The sequence below is a fragment of the Diabrotica undecimpunctata genome, chromosome 6, assembly GCF_040954645.1.
Source record: "Diabrotica undecimpunctata isolate CICGRU chromosome 6, icDiaUnde3, whole genome shotgun sequence".
Taxonomy (NCBI): domain Eukaryota; kingdom Metazoa; phylum Arthropoda; class Insecta; order Coleoptera; family Chrysomelidae; genus Diabrotica; species Diabrotica undecimpunctata.
The window spans coordinates 58,045,399-58,065,464 of record NC_092808.1 but is presented as its reverse complement, the minus strand read 5'-3'; the positions used below and the strand labels follow the sequence as shown (position 1 = coordinate 58,065,464).

The 20,066-nt window shown below is 31.9% G+C and overlaps 3 protein-coding genes across 3 annotated transcripts in view; all 3 read left to right on the top strand.

The window, feature by feature from the left end:
* LOC140442663 (GTP-binding protein Di-Ras2) overlaps positions 1 to 20,066 on the top strand; it is a 1,562,201-nt gene that overhangs the window by 905,943 nt on the left and 636,192 nt on the right. The gene's annotated exons all lie outside the window — the stretch shown is intronic.
* On the top strand, positions 1,970 to 2,473 carry LOC140444351 (uncharacterized). Its single transcript, XM_072536100.1, has one exon. The coding sequence runs from the start codon at positions 1,970 to 1,972 to the stop codon at positions 2,471 to 2,473; it is 504 nt and encodes a 167-aa protein (XP_072392201.1).
* LOC140444350 (UNC93-like protein MFSD11) lies at positions 9,295 to 10,518 on the top strand. The gene has a single exon (XM_072536099.1). The coding sequence runs from the start codon at positions 9,295 to 9,297 to the stop codon at positions 10,516 to 10,518; it is 1,224 nt and encodes a 407-aa protein (XP_072392200.1).

Sequence of the window (20,066 nt, the reverse complement as noted above, 5' to 3'; positions counted from 1 at the left end):
CTGGCAGTTGAAACACTGTGTGGGCTCCGTTGCCTTTCGAAGGTCTTCTATTATGACTTTTATATGCATCAGGTTGGTGATGCGTTTTAGTCTTTCGGTGTCCTCCCTCTCCACCGTCATTACGAACATGGGCAGATGTCTTCTATCACTCTTCCTTAAAGTCATGTTCTTGATCGACACGACTTCGACGTTGTATTCTTCTTTTATGGCCTCGAACATCTCTATTGTGTCCGTTGTGGCAGGTAGCCCTCTCAGCACCATCCTTGGCTTTATATCCTCTTCGAGTGGAAACGCTATCCACTGAATTGGGGTGTTCTCGTTGAAATTTTCGATGATTTTGACCATCTTACGATAGTCTTAAGGGGCTTTTTGCCTGTATGAGTGTCTCTCTGCCGCTTCTTGACAATTTGTTTTGCCGTGATAATATGTTGTTTTTGGGCAATGTTAAGTATTGCGCCAGTGTATCTGACACTCTGTAATTTTATTACAGGTGGTTTTTGTACCCAAGTTTTCTTGGGTACTTCTTCTGTTCTCATTTTTGCTGGAGACGGAGGGCGTCGATCGACCTGCGCATCACCTTCCTGCTGCTGTTTAGGAAGGGTGAGTGGAAATCTTCTTTTCTTGATTTTGGTTTTTCTTTTTGTTTGTCTTCTGCTTGTGGTTTTTTTGGGATTGTTCCCGTAGCTTTTATTTTATCTTCTGGTTGGGACTTCTTGGGGATTGCACCCGTGGCTTTTGTTTTCTTGTTTGCCTGAGTTTTCAGGTTATCCTCTGCTTTCTTTTTCTCGGCCTGTTTTTCCGGGTTATCTTCGTTTTTCTTCTTTTGTGACTGGTTTTCCAGGTTATCTTCAGATTTCTTTGGGTTTAATTGATTGAACTTTTTGTCCATATGTTCAATGATAGACCTCTGTGAGGCAACCATTGTGTCTTGCAGTTCTTCTATCTTTTTTCGTAGAGTTGCTATTTCGGCGTCCTTCTCCTTGACCAACGTTCTTAGGGCTTGTAGTTCGGACTTTTCGTCCTCGCTCCTCCTTTGTCTTAGCCTTTTACTCGTTTGTCTTTTTGGGGTGTCGTCGTCCGTTGTTGTCGGTTCTATTTTGCGGTTTCCCTCCGCTCGGTCTTTCGTCCTTTTCTTCTTATTTTTGGGACGTTTGAAGTTCCCTTCATTGATGTCGTCGTCCATATGTAGCTCCTTGAATATCTCATAGTTGCTGTTTCCGTCGTCTATGGGGGCAGTGTATTATAGATGTTGCAGTGCAGTTTCCTCTCACTACAACCATAGGGGCTAGGGGATGCCTTTCTATCAGGCGGGGATTGTGAGCGATCCATGTTTTTGGGACGGGTGTCTTAATTTAGAAAAAGGCTTTTTTGTTGTCCATCTAGCTCGTTTCCAGCACGGTTTCTGGGTGCCTCCTAGTGACCTCTTTCGCAGTTGTTGGGAAAAGTTTGTCATAGGTCAAAAAAATGAAATAGGAGACCGCTTAATCGAGTTTGCTATCACTAATAACTATTCTGTTATGAATACTCGATTTAAACACCATGTATGTCGACTTTATACTTGGAAAAGTCCTGGAAATAGGTCTAGAAATTGAATTGACTACATCCTCACAAATATATGTTGCAGATCATCAATTCAAACAGTCAGATCATACTCAGGGGCGACATGTGGATCAGATCATACTCTCATCGTAGCTAAAGTAAAGCTTAAACTTAAAGCGCCTATCAAACGGAGAGAGACGGCGAGGATAGAACTAAGAAAAAGAACGATCTTCTCCAATAAGTGCAATAATGTATGCCCTCTGTTGTATGAGTACATCACAAGAAATATGGGAGACTATTAAACATCGTCTAACAACAATAAGTAATCGCCCAAAGGTAAATATTCCAGTAAAGCAAAATTTTGGATAACAGATAGAACCCTTAAAATAACTGAGAATAGAAGAAATCTTTGTCGTGGTGTACATGTACAATGAAAGGGGGAAAAGCCAGTTTAAGAAATGTCAACACAGAAATAAAACGCACACGCAGGGCTGATAAACAACAATATTATCACAATATATACAAAGAAATTGAGAGCCACAATCAAAACAATCAGCCAAGATATCTATTTAGAAAAAGACGACACATAGAAAGAGACTTAAAAGCCAGAACTTGGGCCTTTGAAGACCACACGGGAATCCTGAGAACCAACAGAGAAGATATAGCAGAGACATGGAAATTATTTTGCCAGGATTTATATAAAGATGATCAACGCCAGGAACTTGTTCACCAAACTCCTGAAGAAATCAAAGAAGAACCTAACATACTCGAGAATGAAATAAGACTGGCAATCAGTAACCTTAAGTACAACAAAGCACCGGGTTCAGATATGATAACAGCAGAAATGCTAAAAGCTACAGAAGAAACCGGAATAGAATTGCTTTACTTGCTCTGTTACAAAATATGGCATGCCAAGCAATGGCCTGACGACTGAAAAACATCTATATTAACGACAATACATAAAAAAGGCAGCCATCTTTTAAAAATAACGCATATAATAGAAAAATCTAGGGAATTCAATATTTTACATTTGTTTTATAGATTGTCGTAAAGCGTTGAAAAGGGTCAAATAGCATCACTTATGGTAGATACTGAAAAAAGTGGGCGTACCACAGCACTTAATTTTGCTTATAACTGAACTGTACGAACACTCTACTAAAACTGTTAAAGTGCTTTACACACTCTTAAACAAATTCCATTTAGAACAGGGTGTAAGACAAGGATGTACACTATCTTCACAATTATTTAATATATATGGGGAGCATATTATAAGAAGAGGCGCTTGAAGGATAATAAAAGGGCATCTCCATAAATGGCCGAAAAATAAACAACTTAAGTTTTGAAGACGACACCGCCCTTCTTGCAAATAGTCCAGAAGAGTTTGATACGACTGAAGAATTGATCTGATACGACTGGTTAAAAATGAAAGTCAAATATTTGGTCTGGAGTTAAACATACCAAAGACAAAGATCATGATAGTGCATAGACTGCATAACAATCATCCACACATAACCACGATTGGCCGGTTTGAGGTTGTGAGCTCATATTTAAATCTGATCTCATTGATCACAAACGTAGGGACACTGCAGGAAGAAATAAAACGTGGATGTGATCTAGCAAAAGTCGCCTCTCAAAGGACTCTCAAATTTCACGAACTCTAAAAATGAGGTTGATCAACTGCTTAGTGTTCCCAATACAAATCTGAATCTTAGACCCTACGGAAAGCGGACAGAAGAAAGATAGACGCCACTGAAATGTTCTGTTCAAGGAAAATGTTATGAATTGCGTGGACCGACCAGAGATTTTACTTTTAAATGAGCTAAAAGTCAGCAAACGGCTATCCAGCAAAGTGCATCTCGAACAATTAAAATATTTTGGACATGTTATGAAAGCAGACACAGAAAACATGAAAAGACTTATTATTTAAGGAAAGGTAGAATGCCGAAGTTCACAAGGAAAGTCGGCAACAAGATGGATCGATCAAATTACTAGAATATGCAAAAGACCTATGCATGAATTAAAAGAAATGACTAGAGGCAGAGATCTTTGGAGAAGAACAATACACGACACCACGATGACTACAATACTCCCTCCGGGGGGTCAGGATCTGTATATGAATATATATATATATATATATATATATATATATATATATATATATATATATATATATATATATATATATATATATATATATATATATGTGTGTGTGTGTGTATGTACGTGTGTGCGTGTATACATGGTTATATATTTTGTGGTTTACTACTCATTAGAGAGAATTGTGAAGACTCGAACCGATCAGGAATGCTATCATGTATTATTGTAACATAATATACCCATATACATACCTTACCGGTGACATCTATATAAAAAAGACATGAAGTCAGAAGATTTCTCATCTCCTTCTCCTTTCCTTTCCACTTCAGCTAACTATTGCTAATTTAAAGTGAAATTTTGTTTGATAATTTGTTTTTATACGATACGACGTATTAGAATTTGATTTTATACTTGAGAACGGTTTTTGCTTTCTAATTCCGCTTGTATTGTCTCATATCATTAAAATGTTTCAACATATTTTTAATTATCTTATAATCCTTTGGAATTATTAAAATTATTAATTCGCTTTTAATATGGGTTTATTAATTACTTAATTATTTATATGCTTACTATTTAAATGGGAGTAAGCCACAATTAAAGGTTAAAATACGTTTATTGACGTTTCAATTTCGACTTCAGAAATCGTTCTCAAAATACAAACATTAGTAAATTAAATAAATTTAATATAATTTATTTAATTTATAAAAATTATATAATAACAAATAATAACAAAATTAACAAAGGATCCAACAAAACCTTTGGAAAACAAAATATATAGAACTTTATTCAAGTTAAAAGATTGTTTACCCAGTTATCAGAGAAGATTAATTACACCTCATTACAGTAAGACCCCTCATTTTTATGGAGTACCGAAAGTTCATAAAACGAATATACCACTTAGACCCATTTGTAGTACCATGAATTCTCCTTGTAGTGAACTATCAAAATTTTTATTAAATATTTTAAAACCAATTGCAAATAAAAATGACACATTTATAAAAAATACACAACATTTTTTAAATAAATTATCAAATATTGAATTTAATTCAAATAATACTTTAGTAAGTTTTGACATAAATAGTTTATTTACGAATGTGCCATTAGATAAGACTTTAAATATAGTCAAGACAAAATTAGATAGTGATGATACATGGGCAACTAGAACAAGACTAAATATATCAGCTATAATGGAGTTAATAACATTATGTACTGATAATATATATTTTCAACTAAATAATGAATTCTATAAACAAAGTTTTGGACTAGCAATGGGCGGGTACACGTAAACTCATCACCAATTACCATAAATACCCTCGTACATAGTACAAACTCATCACCGCCATAAAAGTAGGGTTTTCAAAATAGACCCTAAGAGATTGGTAAACTGATCACTGGTCTACCTGCACCCCGGATCAGGTATAGACCATAAAATCCCAGCAAACGGCTAGTTTTTGGTAATTTCACAGAATAATCCAAATCCAAATGTCTTAAATGCAACTGCAATTTATTGGTTTTTATTTGGGAATTCCACAAAATTCTATTGATAGCTACCTAAAATCATGCGAAAAGAAAAATTTCTCTTCATTTGCCCTTGTTTCTTCAACATGGATAGTGAACTGCTAATTGATTACGTCCTGAGCCAACGCGACAAAAAATAATGGTTATCAATAATTTCAAATTTCAATTGCGAAAGACTCTAAAAAAATCGAATTGCCTTTTGTGGACTTGTGCGACGAAAGGGTGTAAGGCTAAATGACATACAACTGGTGAGTAGAAATTTTATACCGTTTTTGTTTAGTTGTTTCGCACTGGTTTTCGCGAATCATCCTAATCAAACAGAAAAAAATCAGAATTAAGTCATTTAAGTTAACTGTATAAGATGTTTCCTGTAGGCAAGGCATAATATTACTTTGTTGCTGTAGATTACCTTTTCTGATATTACATTTTAAGATTTCTAATTAAATTGTTAGTCACATTGTTATATATATATATACAGGGTTTCCAATTAAGTCGGCACCATATGTGAAACCTTTTTATTTTTAGTTTTATGAATTTTGTTATATAAAATAATTATGTTACATAAAAAGTTTTGAATGATCTAAAACCTAGAATACAATGATCAGATATTAAATTATTTTAGTTGTATACGCGGTTTGTCAAAAAAATGAATTGTGGATATTCTCAAGTCTTAATAAAATTCATGTTGTTTAACGAACCGCGTAAATGACTGAAGAATACTAATATCTGATTCTGATGATTGAAGTTCTAGATCATTCAGAACTAGAGAATAAATTTTTTTTCATAAAATTAAAAATAAAAAATTTTTCCATATGGTACCGACTTCGGACTCCTTATATATATATATATATATATATATATATATATATATATATATATATATATATATATATATATATACTAAAAAAGCGATAAACGCTTGTAGTCAACGCTGATCAGTTAGACTACAAAACATAACTATTTGGGTGTGCAGCTGAAGATAGGACAAAGAAGTACTCTTTTTAGTCTACCAAGCTTTCGCAAATCTTTATCTGCATCATCAGGGTGCTACAATAAACAAAATTAGTACAAATTACAGAATAAAAATTATTTTGTATCTTACACTAATTGAGGTTAGTTGTCATGATGTTTATAAAATGAAATGAACAACTCATCTGACTCCTACAAATAATGGCGAAAACTAACCAAAAAATGTAAAAAATTGCTTTTAAAAGCACTCTAATTGTGAGATCTTTGTACAAGTCATTGAAAGATAAAGTACAGGAAACTGTACTTAAGCATTTTGATGCATTCTGTCACAATAAATGCATTGCTGATTACTTCAAATTTAAAAATTTTAGCCAATGATGCCATAAAATGTAAAGCTTTGCACGTATAAAAAATTAAGTTTCCTTCGACTTCAATGAAATAATAGCACACTCAAGTTTTTAGCTTTTCCCATTTTTTAGACATTTCTTATTTACTTCCTGTCCAAAATCATCTATTATTTTCAAGATTTTTTAAGATAGTCAAATAACGCCAAAACAGTAAGACTTAGACCGAATGTATGCTTAACAAATTATCTCGAGAATTCAATGAGAAATATAAAAATGCAATGAAAATTAAATAGCGAAGTTGGGACTACTTCCGATATAAACAAAAATAGCACATGTTGACAAATATTTTCATTTTAAAGTTCATTATCGAAATCCTATGTAACTAAATTTTTAGATCTCAAAACCATTTAGAGTGGCAGATACGTCTAATAGGCCACACCGTGAGACATATTAATATCTCAGTTAAATTTTAAAGCAACTTTCTTAAAATAATTTCTGAATTTATTAAATTATCACATAAACGAGAAGTATAACAGGTAATCTTTCGCATTAGAAACCAGGCAAAAATCCCGGTGATGAGTTTACCTATCTGCGGTGATGAGTTTACCAATCTCCAAAGGATGCCGGTGATCAGCTTACTATATCTCCGAGGGTCTAATAATTTTATGGGGGGCTATATAGTGATGAGTTTGTACACGTCCCAATGGGCTTTAGTTTATCTCCAATATTAGCCGATATATTTATGGAAGATTTTGAAACAAATATTATTTCTAAACAAATTTAAAACCCTCAGTATGGTGGAGATATGTAGATGATGTATTCTCAATATGGCCTCATGGATCAGAGTTGTTGGACACATTCCCAAATGATATAAACTATAAAGAAGAGACAATAACATTTACCATGGAAAAGGAATATAATAACACATTACCTTTTCTGGATGTTTTAATCTCTAAGAACGGTACTGGATACGAAACTCAGGTATATAGAAAACCAACACACACCAACAGATATTTAAATTTCAAGTCAAATCACAATATTAATATTAAAAAGGGAATCATTAAATCCTTATACGATAGAGCCAAAATTACTTGTTCTAACGAAAATTCGTTCTTGGAGGAAAAACATTTGTTAACATCTGTTTTATTAAAAAATGATTATCCTTTATCGTTTATAAATAAGGAATTTTCAACAATCGATCGAATAGAACAAAACAACTTAGAACGAGATCCTACAGCATATACAAGGAATATTACGAGGAAAATAGCAATACCATACATAAAAGGATTATCGGAAAAGCTTAAAAGGATAGGAAATAAATTCAACATTTCAACAACATTCAAAACAACAAACACGTTGAGATCTATTTTGTCCAAAACCAAACCTAACAATGAACAAGAAAGGACAAGGAATTTATTTATAAAATACCTTGTGAATGCGATCAGTTTTATTTAGGTGAAACATCAAGGCCATTAAATGTTAGAATAAGTGAACATCAATCCTATATTAAAAATAGAGAATTTGATAGATCTCAAATATGTAAACACGCATGGGATAATGAACATAGGGTTCAATGGAATGATTCAAATATAGTCCTAAAAGAAACGGATGGTAAAAAGAGAAAAATCAAAGAAGCGGCTCTAATTATGCTAAATGAGACCAATTGTGTCGCGAATTCCTCGGCAGAATGTAGTAGGATCTGGTTACCCATATTGAAAGAGGAAGTTATTAAAAGGAAAATACCAGTATTGGTAAGTCAGTAACATATAGAGAATACATCATTTATGTTTTTTAAATAACAAACATATAAAATTGGAATTTGGTGTTTATTGAGGGTAAACTAAATGCACGATCAAATACTTACCATGTCGGGATAGTATTATGAGGTTTTTTCCTGGTTTTTCCCTCATAATTTACTATGGAATCACTAACAGGAGAATTTTACTGTCATCATGGCATGTATTTGTCTTTTTAAAGACGAATTACATGTTATGATCTTTTCTGACGGATATTCTCAAGTTAAAGTTGATTTCAGGTAATCGAATGAACTATCTTATAAGTAAAGTCGTCCCAGGAACGCAACTCAACAATATTGGCAATATCATTTTAAAGTCGTCTACTTTAAAATGTATAATGTATGTCTGAATTGTCAATATAGATGAGTCAGATAAAATTAAATTATTAGAAGAATTTTTCACTAAGTAACAAAAAACAAAATTTATTTAATTTACTAATGTTTGTATTTCGAGAACGATTTCCGAAATGGAAATTGAAACGTCAATAAACGTATTTTATCCTTTAATTGTAGCTTATTCCCATTTAAATAGTAATTAATTTAAAATGCCACAAGAAAATAGCTTCAGGACAATATTATTTATATGGTTCTCAACGTTTCACAGTTTGTTTTGATGTGTCAAAAATTTTATATTTCTATTTTGAGTTTCACAGTTATTTCCATTTCCACTTTCATCTCCTACTTTTTTCTCCCATATATTATATTACGATCCATTTTACTCGCTTAGTATAGTTTCTTTTGTCTCCATAAAACTATTTATAAATCCTAAGCAAAAAAATTGAAACAGTTTTACTAGCATTATTTGTAATAGACTCTAATTTTCCTGTACTAAAATACTTTTAAACTTAACGTTAATTTTAAAATAAAAAAGTGAGGTACAATAAAAAATATGAAATTGTTTAATATAAAAGATCATTCATTGTGAATCAAATAGGTATAGTGTTTAAAGTTAACAAAATGGATAAAAGTTTAACAAATATCATATTGCTAAGTATAGCAATTTTATTACTATATACAGGAGCACAAACAATGGGCAATATTCAAAAAACTATCATTGATAGTATAAAGAAGGACACGTCGTTTGAGGAAAATGGGTATTATAGCCAGGCCATAAGTAGCGCTTTTTTTTCTGTGTTCACTTGGGCAGTGCCATCAGTGATTCACAGTTTTGGTTTAAAACTGACTTTGTGCTTAGGTGCTCTGTTAAATGTTTTGTTCATATTACAATTCTTGCTAGAAAAAGTGTGGATTTTGTATGTGTTTTGTGGTTTAGCAGGCTTTGGTTCAGCTTTATTAGGAGCAGCAGTAGGTAATTATGTGTCTCTAAATTCTTCAGAAAATAGCATAAATAGAAATACTGCTATATTCACGATCATTGCGAGTTTTAATATGATAACCGGAAATATAATTGTTATGTGTGGATTTAGTGGACACAGTGAAATAAACAAACATACTCGTATATTAGTGTTAGCAATATTCGCAGGAGTTAGTGCAATAGGGTTAATAGTGTTTTTATTTCTTCCTAAACATCAAAAGGAGGAAAAGAGTAAAGATATTAGTGATTCTGGAGCAGTACAGTCGTTTTTAGAAGCACTTAAGTTATCTATTACCAAAAATATGTTACTATTAGGCATCATTTTTATGTATGGAGGAATATTTTATGGATTTATGAATGGAATTTACTCCTCTGCACTAGGTTTTACGCAGAACCTTCCCAACCCTAAGCAATTGGTTGGCTTATCCGGAATATTTGTAGGTATCGGAGAAATATTTGGAGGCAGCATAGTAACTATTTTTCGCAAAAAAGTGGTTGCCTTAGGTCGAAATGTCTTGACAGGAATTGCATGTTCTTTGCATAGCTTAAGTTTTATATTAATTTTCATTAATCTTCCAAATAATTCTCCATTTGGAGATACGACTGACAAAGCTATGATAGAAAGTAATGCAGTTCTTGCCATGTTTTGTTCATTTCTCTTAGGGCTTGGAGATTGCATATACGTAAATGTTATATTTAGCTTAATAGGAACAATTTATTCTGAAAATTCTGGAACAGCTTTTTCGATCTTACAATTTTTTGTTGGTATTGCATCAGTTATTAATTTTGTTACTGCTGAATATGTAGGAATGTATTACCAACTTGCAACTTTGTTTATATTAGGGATAATAGGTACTACGAGCCTTATAACAGTAAACATTTCTAGCAAGAAAAATAAGATAATGGAAAATAAAAGCAAAACTGAAATTTCTCAATAAATTTCCACATGAATCTCAATAATATTAAGTTTCATCGTATGTTTAAGTACTGTAAAAAATTGTATACTGTAAATATTTTTATATAATTCATCCATATAGTGTATTTTATTAAAATAAATTTATTTATAAAATTTTATTTATTTATTTTATTTTTTATTTATTTATAAAATTATTTAATTTTTTGTGTAACTCTATATATAACTCTGTGTTATAGCAATAATATTCAGGGACAAATAATTGTGGAACCTTGAATATGTTGCCTGTGTTGCCATTTTAATTTAGGTAACGAGAAATAGGAATAAGACTTACTTCTTAGTAACTTTAAAAATAATTGGAAATAAGAATAAGACTACTAATTTTTTTCTACGATCGACGACCTGTTTCGCATCCTCACGTCAACGGTACATGGCAAACTAAATGCTGATATACAATTACCCGTATTAGGGTGCTGCCTGGTACCTTTAATGTTAAATTTCATTTAATTAAATTAATAATTCCAAGCAACAAATTAAATAAATCTTAATTACATGCAGATACAAGGATTATTATTAAATGTTTGAGAAAACAGTGTAAAACTCCGTTATGGTTAGCTGGAGACAGGTGATCATCGACTTTACTGAACTAATTAAAGACTATCGGAAAAATTTTTGAAGTTATACTTCTATACCCGCGCTCTACGTTGGAAATTTGTATGGGAGTGAATGTGTGAAATCATTACATATGTAAGATAATGAGTAAGAGAGAGAGAGAAGATATATTTTCTCTCTCTTCCTCTCTGGAATATAAAAAATGTTCCTTTTGTATATATATTTATTATATAAATATATATATATATATATATATATATATATATATATATATATATATATATATATATATATATATATTATATATATACATATAATATTATATATATATATATATATATATATATATAATAAAATATTTATTAATATTATTATTTATGTGATATGTTTTGTATTATTTATTAAATGTTCATAATTATATTAGTCTTTTGTATTTCAAAATAATAATCTCAATAAATCACTGTATGACCCAGAACTGTCAATTTTGAAATTCGTTTGTGTCATGTCCTCGGTAGTATAGTAGTCAGTATCCCCGCCTGTCACGTGGGAGACCGGGGTTCGATTCCCAGTCGGGAGGACTTTTTTAATAATATTATTACATGGTAAATTGAACATAAATATGCGTAAGTAGAAAAGTTATGTATATTCTTGTCATTTTTAAATACTTATGAATATTGCATTTTAATTTGTATTGTATTATTATATTGAATTATGTTGCACTGTATTGTAGTGTATTTTTTTATGTATATTATTGTCATTTTTAAATACTTATGAATATTACATTTTAATTTGTATTGTATCACCTTCGCTGCCATGAGATGCCACTGCGGCATCACAGCAAATTTGACTTTCTGGCCGTGTGAAGCCAGTCGTGCACCTCGGACAGGCAGATACGTTACAGCTGTGTGAAGCCGCATATGCTATTCAACGCCGTGAAATGTTTATGGAACATGTGTACAATGGCTGTAAGAACAAGAAAATGAATTTGGCCTATATAATTGAGAATAACATGTGGCTTCACATGGCTGTAAAACTATACAAAAATAAAACAGCTTTGTTAAGAATATTATTATTTATAGAAATAAAAACTTATGCAAAGAAACACACATTTTATTATTTATTTATTAAGAAATTGTACTACAAAGATAAAAAAGAATATTAATATTAAAAAATACAATAAATTGAATCGAAAAAATACATTTATTTAGTACTCTGATGAACTGCAAAGAAACAAGATAAGCAATAACTTTTTTGACAAACATTGCATCTAAATTTTGTGAATGGCGAATTTTTTTGGGCTTGTGTTCGGCCACCAGCTCCACTCAGATTTTTATAGCACTCAACGCATCTGCGTCTTCCATTTCGACCAACATCTTCTAACACATGCTGCGGCAATGGAGGTTCATTACGACGATAATGCTCCGTATTTTGTATTTGAAGTAATTCCATCGTGACAAGTTCCTTAAATTTAGTAATGGTCATCTTGTCGTTCGTAACCTGTTGATGTAGTACAAAAGCTTTGACTAATGATGTTCCAATAAGAAGTTCGACAGCTAATTTCCTATACCACTTCACGCCTCGTCTTAAAGAAGTAGCATACGCTTTCATCTGATCGGAGAGGTCAATAAAAGCTTTATGATTATTGTAATCAACAACAGTGGACGGTTTTTCCGTTTGCTTGCGCCCAGAGGAAACTTGTAGAAGCTCTGAAGTATGTTTTGTGCTCAATGTCAAAACATCACGTTTGTCCTTCCATTTTTGAATTACTATTCCAGTATTACTTTCAGCAGCTACTGTCTCACTTTTTTTGAGTTGCTTTTGTATAATATCTTTTGGATTAAATTTTCGATTAGCTCTCAGTGTTCCCACCAGATGAGTTTCTTTTTCTAATAATGAATGAGCTAAAGAAATACTGGTGTAGTAATTATCGGTATAAATAGTGCGTCCTTTGTTCAATAAATCTTTTGCCAGTGTAAGAACTATATTTTCAGAAGACGATTGACCTTCTACTTTATCTTGTCCACAATAAACTGTTAAGTTGTAGGTATAACCCTTTTCAACACATAGTTTATACAGTTTGATGCCGAACTTGTGTCTCTTATTTTTAATAAATTGCTTAAAATTTAAACGTCCTCTAAAAGGAACTATAGTTTCGTCGATACAAAAAGACTCTTTTGGAGTGTAATATTTTTGAAAATTTTTCAGAAGTTCATTCATGAGAGGTGATATTTTTTGCAATCTTTCATCCGTTATCTCTTCATTGTTGTGAAAATGCCACATCCTCAACAATATTTGAAACCGGTTTCTTGGCATTATTGAACGTATAGAATTTTGGTATAATGTGTTTTGAGACCAATAACACTCCAGTGTGGAACACTGAACTAAACCCATCCAGAAGAGAATACCAATAAATTTTTTCATCTCACTGGCTTCTGTATTATACCAATTTTGAATCCTTGCTTTTGGTGCGTTTTCCTTCTCTTTACATTGGGAAGCATATCTATTAGTTTCGATGACCATTAAATTTATAATTTCATTCGAGAAGAATAAAGTGTAAAAATCGTATGGGGTTCTGTTGTAATAATCCCCATATAACTGAATATCAATACCGCACGTTGGCTCTCTAAAAACAAACTGTTTCAAATTTCGACCTGTCACAATATCCCAAACCAGATCTCCATCAGGCTCCTTATTTTTATTTTGGTCGCTGTCATCATTGTTGCTGTCTGTAGTATTATTTTGTATTACATATTCAATTGTTTCCATCAATGTGTCCCCCACATTCTCGTCTTCGATTTCTAATTCATTTCTGTCCAAATTTATAGGTTCTGAAGTGGCAACTTTTAGACGTTTTTTTGTAGAAATTTCTTCGTCTGATGATTCACCACTGCTATCAGGAATATATTCATCAGAAGAACAATTATCCTCAACTATTTCCTGCTCATCTTCATCAGAGAGGGCCTCCTAAAATACAATAATATTAGAATACTTTTCCCACTTATAAAATATAGTGAATTTATTACCTGCCATAAAGATTCTAACCGGTTTAGCTCCTTCTCGTAGTTCTTCTCGTCTCATATTCACTCGATACAGTAAACAAACGATATTGCACTGATAAGCATATAATTACTACTGACTCTGACTGACAAATTTATTGCAACTATCGAAATATACAGTTATCCCTCCCATTTAGTGTCGTTTACATGTCTGAATATTCGACCTTGTACCAAGCAGCCGCATTGGCTTCACGCGGCCATTAGAACTACATCTTTGTTTTAGGGCCGCGAGTAGCACATGTGGCTTCTCTTCAAAATTTGCAAAAAAACGTATGGTTTACTGAATAATATGATCAAAACTTAAAAGTATTTATATGTTTATATCGAATTGTGCACAAAAAACATAACGGCCAGAGGGATCATTTTTTTACGTACCATTGTGGCAGCCAACCTGGTATTATTATATTGAATTATGTTGCAGTGTATTGTATTGTATTTTTATATTAATAACAAAATAAACAATGAATTTTACTGCAGAGTATGTGTAAAAAAATTTTTGCATTCAACTCCTTTCATACATATATGAAAATAAAAATATACATTTTCATCACAATCTTGATTCAATCCTTCATTTACTATACTCCTATTACAGGTCAAATGTTGTTTACTAATTGTTAGTAAGTTGTTATTAATTCTGTTTCTCTTTCTGCTATGTCTTACCTATAGCATTACATATGTAATGATTGTGCAGATTTACTCCCAAATAAATTTGTAACGGCAAATGCATGTATAGAAGTGTAACTTCTACCGACAGTCCCACCGGACTGCCACACCCGTTTTTTTAAGGAAAGAGTAATATTAACAACTAAGTTAGGAATGTAGTTATTGATGTAAATTGTTTGTTGAAAATAAAGTGTTGTGTTATATTATTAAAAGTTATTTATATGTATTGTAGAGATAGATTTTAAAAACTTGTAATATTTATTTAAATAATTAATCTTGAACAGGCATTATAGTAACAAGGTAGAATAAGATACAAGTTTTTGATGTTAGTTTAGATGAGCAAACGATTCAAGATATATTTATTAAGTAAATAAACATCAGATCTTGGTCTTTTTTGGAAGAGAGAAAATAATATTGTGATGTTAGATAGTAAAAAATAAAAATAAATTTTTAAGAATTTTAAAGAGGCAAACAGAACACAATCGACAGACAAAAACATACATTTAATTTAAAACAGGAAGTAGATTGTAGGGGGTGCACTACATTACTTATAATATAGGCGGAGGTTAAAGTATGACAGTTCTTTTTCTTTATGTCAGTATTGTAAATATGGTCATCGATTTATATTATGTATAGTATACAAAACTGAATTTGATATACCTAGTAACTAAATATTTAAATATACATTGTAATCTAATTTATGAATAATATTGGCAAACTCTCTACAAAGCCTAAATTATTAAAGGTCTTAATAAACATTTGGTAATGAAATATTAGAATTATTGTCGGTCTGTAAAAACTATATGTAATGGTTTAAGTAAATTTCATTTTAAATCTTTAATTATAAAAAAAAGAGGATAATCAATGGCTTAATCTGCAAAACAGCCAACTCCATTTAGGCAAATTTTTCAGTATAAACATAAAACCGTTCAGTTCATGAATAATTATACTTACGGTTAATTACTAAATCTTAATTCTTTCTTGTAATGCTTGGTGTTAATAATAATTAATCAAAAATAACTTTGTTTGACCTTAAACTTTTTTTGCGCCATAAAAGAAGTTAGCTTATTTACATACTCAGTAAGAAATATAAAAAAGGAGTTAGCCTGTTTTTTTGAACATATTTTAAATCAAATAAGAACTAAAATTCAAAAGTATCAAGAAAAAATAAAAAATTTACAGTATAAAAAACTTAGATTGTTAAAAAAAAATGTTTATTTATGAAATGACAGAAGCAAATTCTTCAGCGAAAACTCCACCTTCTGACTCATTCATTTTTAAATCCAATGCACAAAAATTATGCACATTAAGTTTAGATTTGTAATACAGTGATGATACACTAGATTTCTAAGTCTATTCACATTATAATATCTACCTTAACATATTTGTTAACAGTAGTCACTTTACTTTATATATATATATATATATATATATATATATATATATATATATATATATATAATATATATATATATATATATATATATATATATATATATATATATATATATAATAAAGTGACAAAATAATAATAATAATAAATAAATAAATAACACAAACAATAATTTATCAATTGACATTTAAAAGAGTTTTGTCAGAATAATATCATTTATGTATTTAGAATAATTAAGTGTTTTTGGATGTACAGTAATTTTTTAAATTTTTAAACATAAAAATAGGTTTTGTATATTAAAAAAGATGAGAGACTGTGATAAATTTTATCAACATTATAATACATCTTCGTTGATACAACCTCTTTTAGTTTGTAAGTAGTGAATTTTTTAATTAATTATACCAACGCCAACAATTTATTCATCACATTTGTAGCTCCCTGATGAAGGACATAACCAATGTCCGAAAGCTTGGAATAAAGATTCAAAAGAGTACACGTTTTATTTTTTATTGCTGCAAACCCAATATTTAACGTTTACTTCCTTACGTTGTCAGCAAATACTTCTGGTTCATTATATATATATATATATATATATATATATATATATATATATATATATATATATATATATATATATATATAATATATATATATATATGTTTATATTTTAATTCATGCTTTTATTTTATCTTGGTGACTTTCCGTACCACGTAAAGTTATTGCAATAATAAAATTTTATATAATAAGAACATATTTCGAACCAGGTGAACTATATTAATATATGTATGTGTAAATTACACCAATATTTATTAAATTGAGGTACCATACCACACAAATACTGATAAATAATTTAGTTTTTAGATAGATAGCGCACGAGTTGCATGGTATCTGTCGAAAAAAAATTATGGTAGTGTGTATACTAATAGAAAAATTAAAAAATTAAAAAAAAATTTAACATACTACTTTACTATTGTTAGTGATATGTGAAAAATGGAAAAAAAACTAATATAGAAAAGGCTAATAAAAAAGGATTACATTGCAAATTTCACTAGGTCAGCGCGTGTTCTAGTTACACCGATATTTTCAATGTCATAAACAAACATGTCATTATTACAAGGATTTTAAATTTTTAAATTGAATTGGGTTACTTAGATCTGATTTCTGGATGCTTAATTAAATCCCGTTACAACAGTGCGGTCCCTATGTAGCTTTTAGTTGTACGGATGAGTAGTGGTGAACAAGGATCCACAAATTTATCAGGGAGCTGCTCTCTTCAAAATAAAGAGAGGAGAGTAAACTTGCAAAAGAATTTTAAAACAAGCGAGTAGTAGCTCGGTGGGGTTCGAACTGTCGTAGGCCGAAATAGAAGCAAATGGAGGATAGACAACATGAGAGAGATTTCCGTCTCGCTAAGGCGGGGGGTTGAAAGTCTTTGGTGGTTCGTGTGAGTGTGGTTTTCCCAATGAATGTGTGAAAGAAAGAATGGGAATCGGGTGATAGTAGAGCATCAGGAGAGATGTTCTGCCCTAACCAGTCCATCCATCCTGACGTGTGGAGTGACAGAGAAGGGGTTTTTAGTTGGACGCCGACCGTCTCGGAGTGGTGACAGGACGAAGTGTCAAAGGTCTAACTCCCTCGGGCATCTCGTCTTGACACAACTTTGTTGGGGTATTAGAAACTTGCTACTACTAAAAATTATAGCTTTTAGTTGTCCTTTTCTAGCATTCCCTCAGGAACGTATTGGTAATAAAGCAGATGGTCGGTTTGAAGAAATCCCAGTTTTTCAGGTAGTTCTTGGAGGATAATCTTTCTGACTAAGCAGCCCCCTGTAAGATGTTAGATGGTTTCTTGGGCTTGGGATCCATATCGGCATTTGTCATTTTGGACTTGAAAGTCTTTAACAATATATTTCAGGTAATTTTTAGTGAAATGAGTAATTTTAGTAGAATGACAAGTAGAAAACCCTTAGTCTCGAAAAACATTTTTCCTGTTGACAACCAATAGTTGTCTTGTCAAATGTTAACTGTCAAATGGGCGACATGGGCGACATCTCATTGAGATGTCGCCCATGCAGGGGTTTACTCATTGAGGTGTGCATTTTTTCTTGCTTAGGTAGGTAATTTATGCGCATTTCTTGTTCCCTTAGTCTCAGCGGCGTTGTATTATCTACTGCGCAAATTACTGGATGTAAAGTAGATGTCTTAGCCTACATCTCAGGTGAGTTCTTAAAATGGCATCCTTTTATCTAACTGCTCACCTATGTTTATAAATCCTCTTCTCCCTTGATATTGCCGTAATGTTGTTCTCTCTACTGCACTGCGTGGATGGTGTTTTTGCGCCTTTGTGAGAAGTTTTTTTTACTCTCCGCTTGAGACTCTCTATATCCATTTTTGATCACTCTATAATACCAAATGAGTAGTTAAGCGCCGAACAGGCGTACGTATTTAATGCCTTAAATCAATTTTAGCTACAAAGATATGACCAATTTAGCTCTAAGATATGACCTCTTTAGTCTTACTCTTCGCACATACTCAGAAGTTCGGTTTTCATTGAACAGAACCAAAGTGGTCATGAAAGGTCGCTATATTATTATCGACTTTATATATTTTCAATATATCTATATGCCATTTATGCGGCACTGAATCAAGGACCGATAATAGTCAATAATAAGTTGATTTCTGCAACCCATGGAACCCTTAGTGCATCTTTTCACAGTATTGGTAGATACGCCGAGCTACACAGGATGTGACCAATTTATACAAAGTTGGAAGACAAGTAATTGGGCGGTACTTGACTGAATCTTGGGTATAATTTTGCTCCTTCGGTATTAGAGATTCACTTGTGTAAGAAATGATGGTATTTTCTGAGTGTTAGAGATAACATAAATATTCAAAATTGATAGGCACTCATGAACATTCCAAAACTTCTTTAACCAGAAGTTTTAAACTCCGTCTGGTCCAGGAGATTTTTAGTTATGAAGCTCTTTGATAGTATTTAAGATCTCTTTAGTGGTAAAGGTTTTTGTAAGGAATATTGTTGTAATGCTGACAGTTGTTCGTTATGTCTTCAACCCATCCAGCATTGGTGTTATGAGTAGCTATCGTTGAAAGCTAATTTCCCCAAAACTACTAAATTTCTTCTTGGCTTGGGTATAATTTATTTTTATTTTCCACTGTGTGTTGGTTTTTGGATCATGTCGTAAGTGTCTAAGACTGTTAGACAATATTTCTTTAGCTCTCTTATTGATTTTTCTACTTTATACTCCTCGTATGTATTTTGTCATTTGTCCAATATCCCTACGCAGTAATTCAATATTCCTTAGCAGACGTTTTACCCAGAGTGCTATTCAAGTCCAGTCCTTCCAATGTTGGTACCCCTTCGTATTCTGATCTTAATAGGCATTAGCAGGCGTAACATTAGTAATTTCTGTTGCTGCGCAGTAAATCAGTATATGCAAATATTCCAATGTGTGGGCTTTTGTGATATAATTAGGTAGGACTCGAACATTCACAATTTGTAACAGTAAGTTTCTTAGATGAGTTTATTTTTGGTATCGGTGGTCTGCTAAGTGGGTTTGTTCCGCTACACTCTTGTGTGGTACACGCGAGTTCGTTAACAGACTATTGTGCAACTTGTTATTGTCCTGCTGCGTATTAACAGGTTAAGTTTCTCGCATGGCAAGCTCAAGAATCTTGAGAATATTGAGAATTTTGAGTTGTCTTATTGGTAGACATACTGGTTTTAAAATTTCTAGTTAGTTGTCTCCTGCCAGTAACTAACTTCTGGTTAGTTGTCAAGTTTATCTACCTTACGAAAATACAACAACTCTACTTTAAATGTAGCATGGTC

Excerpts from the sequence above, each read along its gene's own strand:
- LOC140444351 (XM_072536100.1), top strand. The coding sequence starts at position 1,970 with ATGAAAGGGGGAAAAGCCAGTTTAAGAAATGTCAACACAGAAATAAAA.
- LOC140444350 (XM_072536099.1), top strand. The coding sequence starts at position 9,295 with ATGGGCAATATTCAAAAAACTATCATTGATAGTATAAAGAAGGACACG.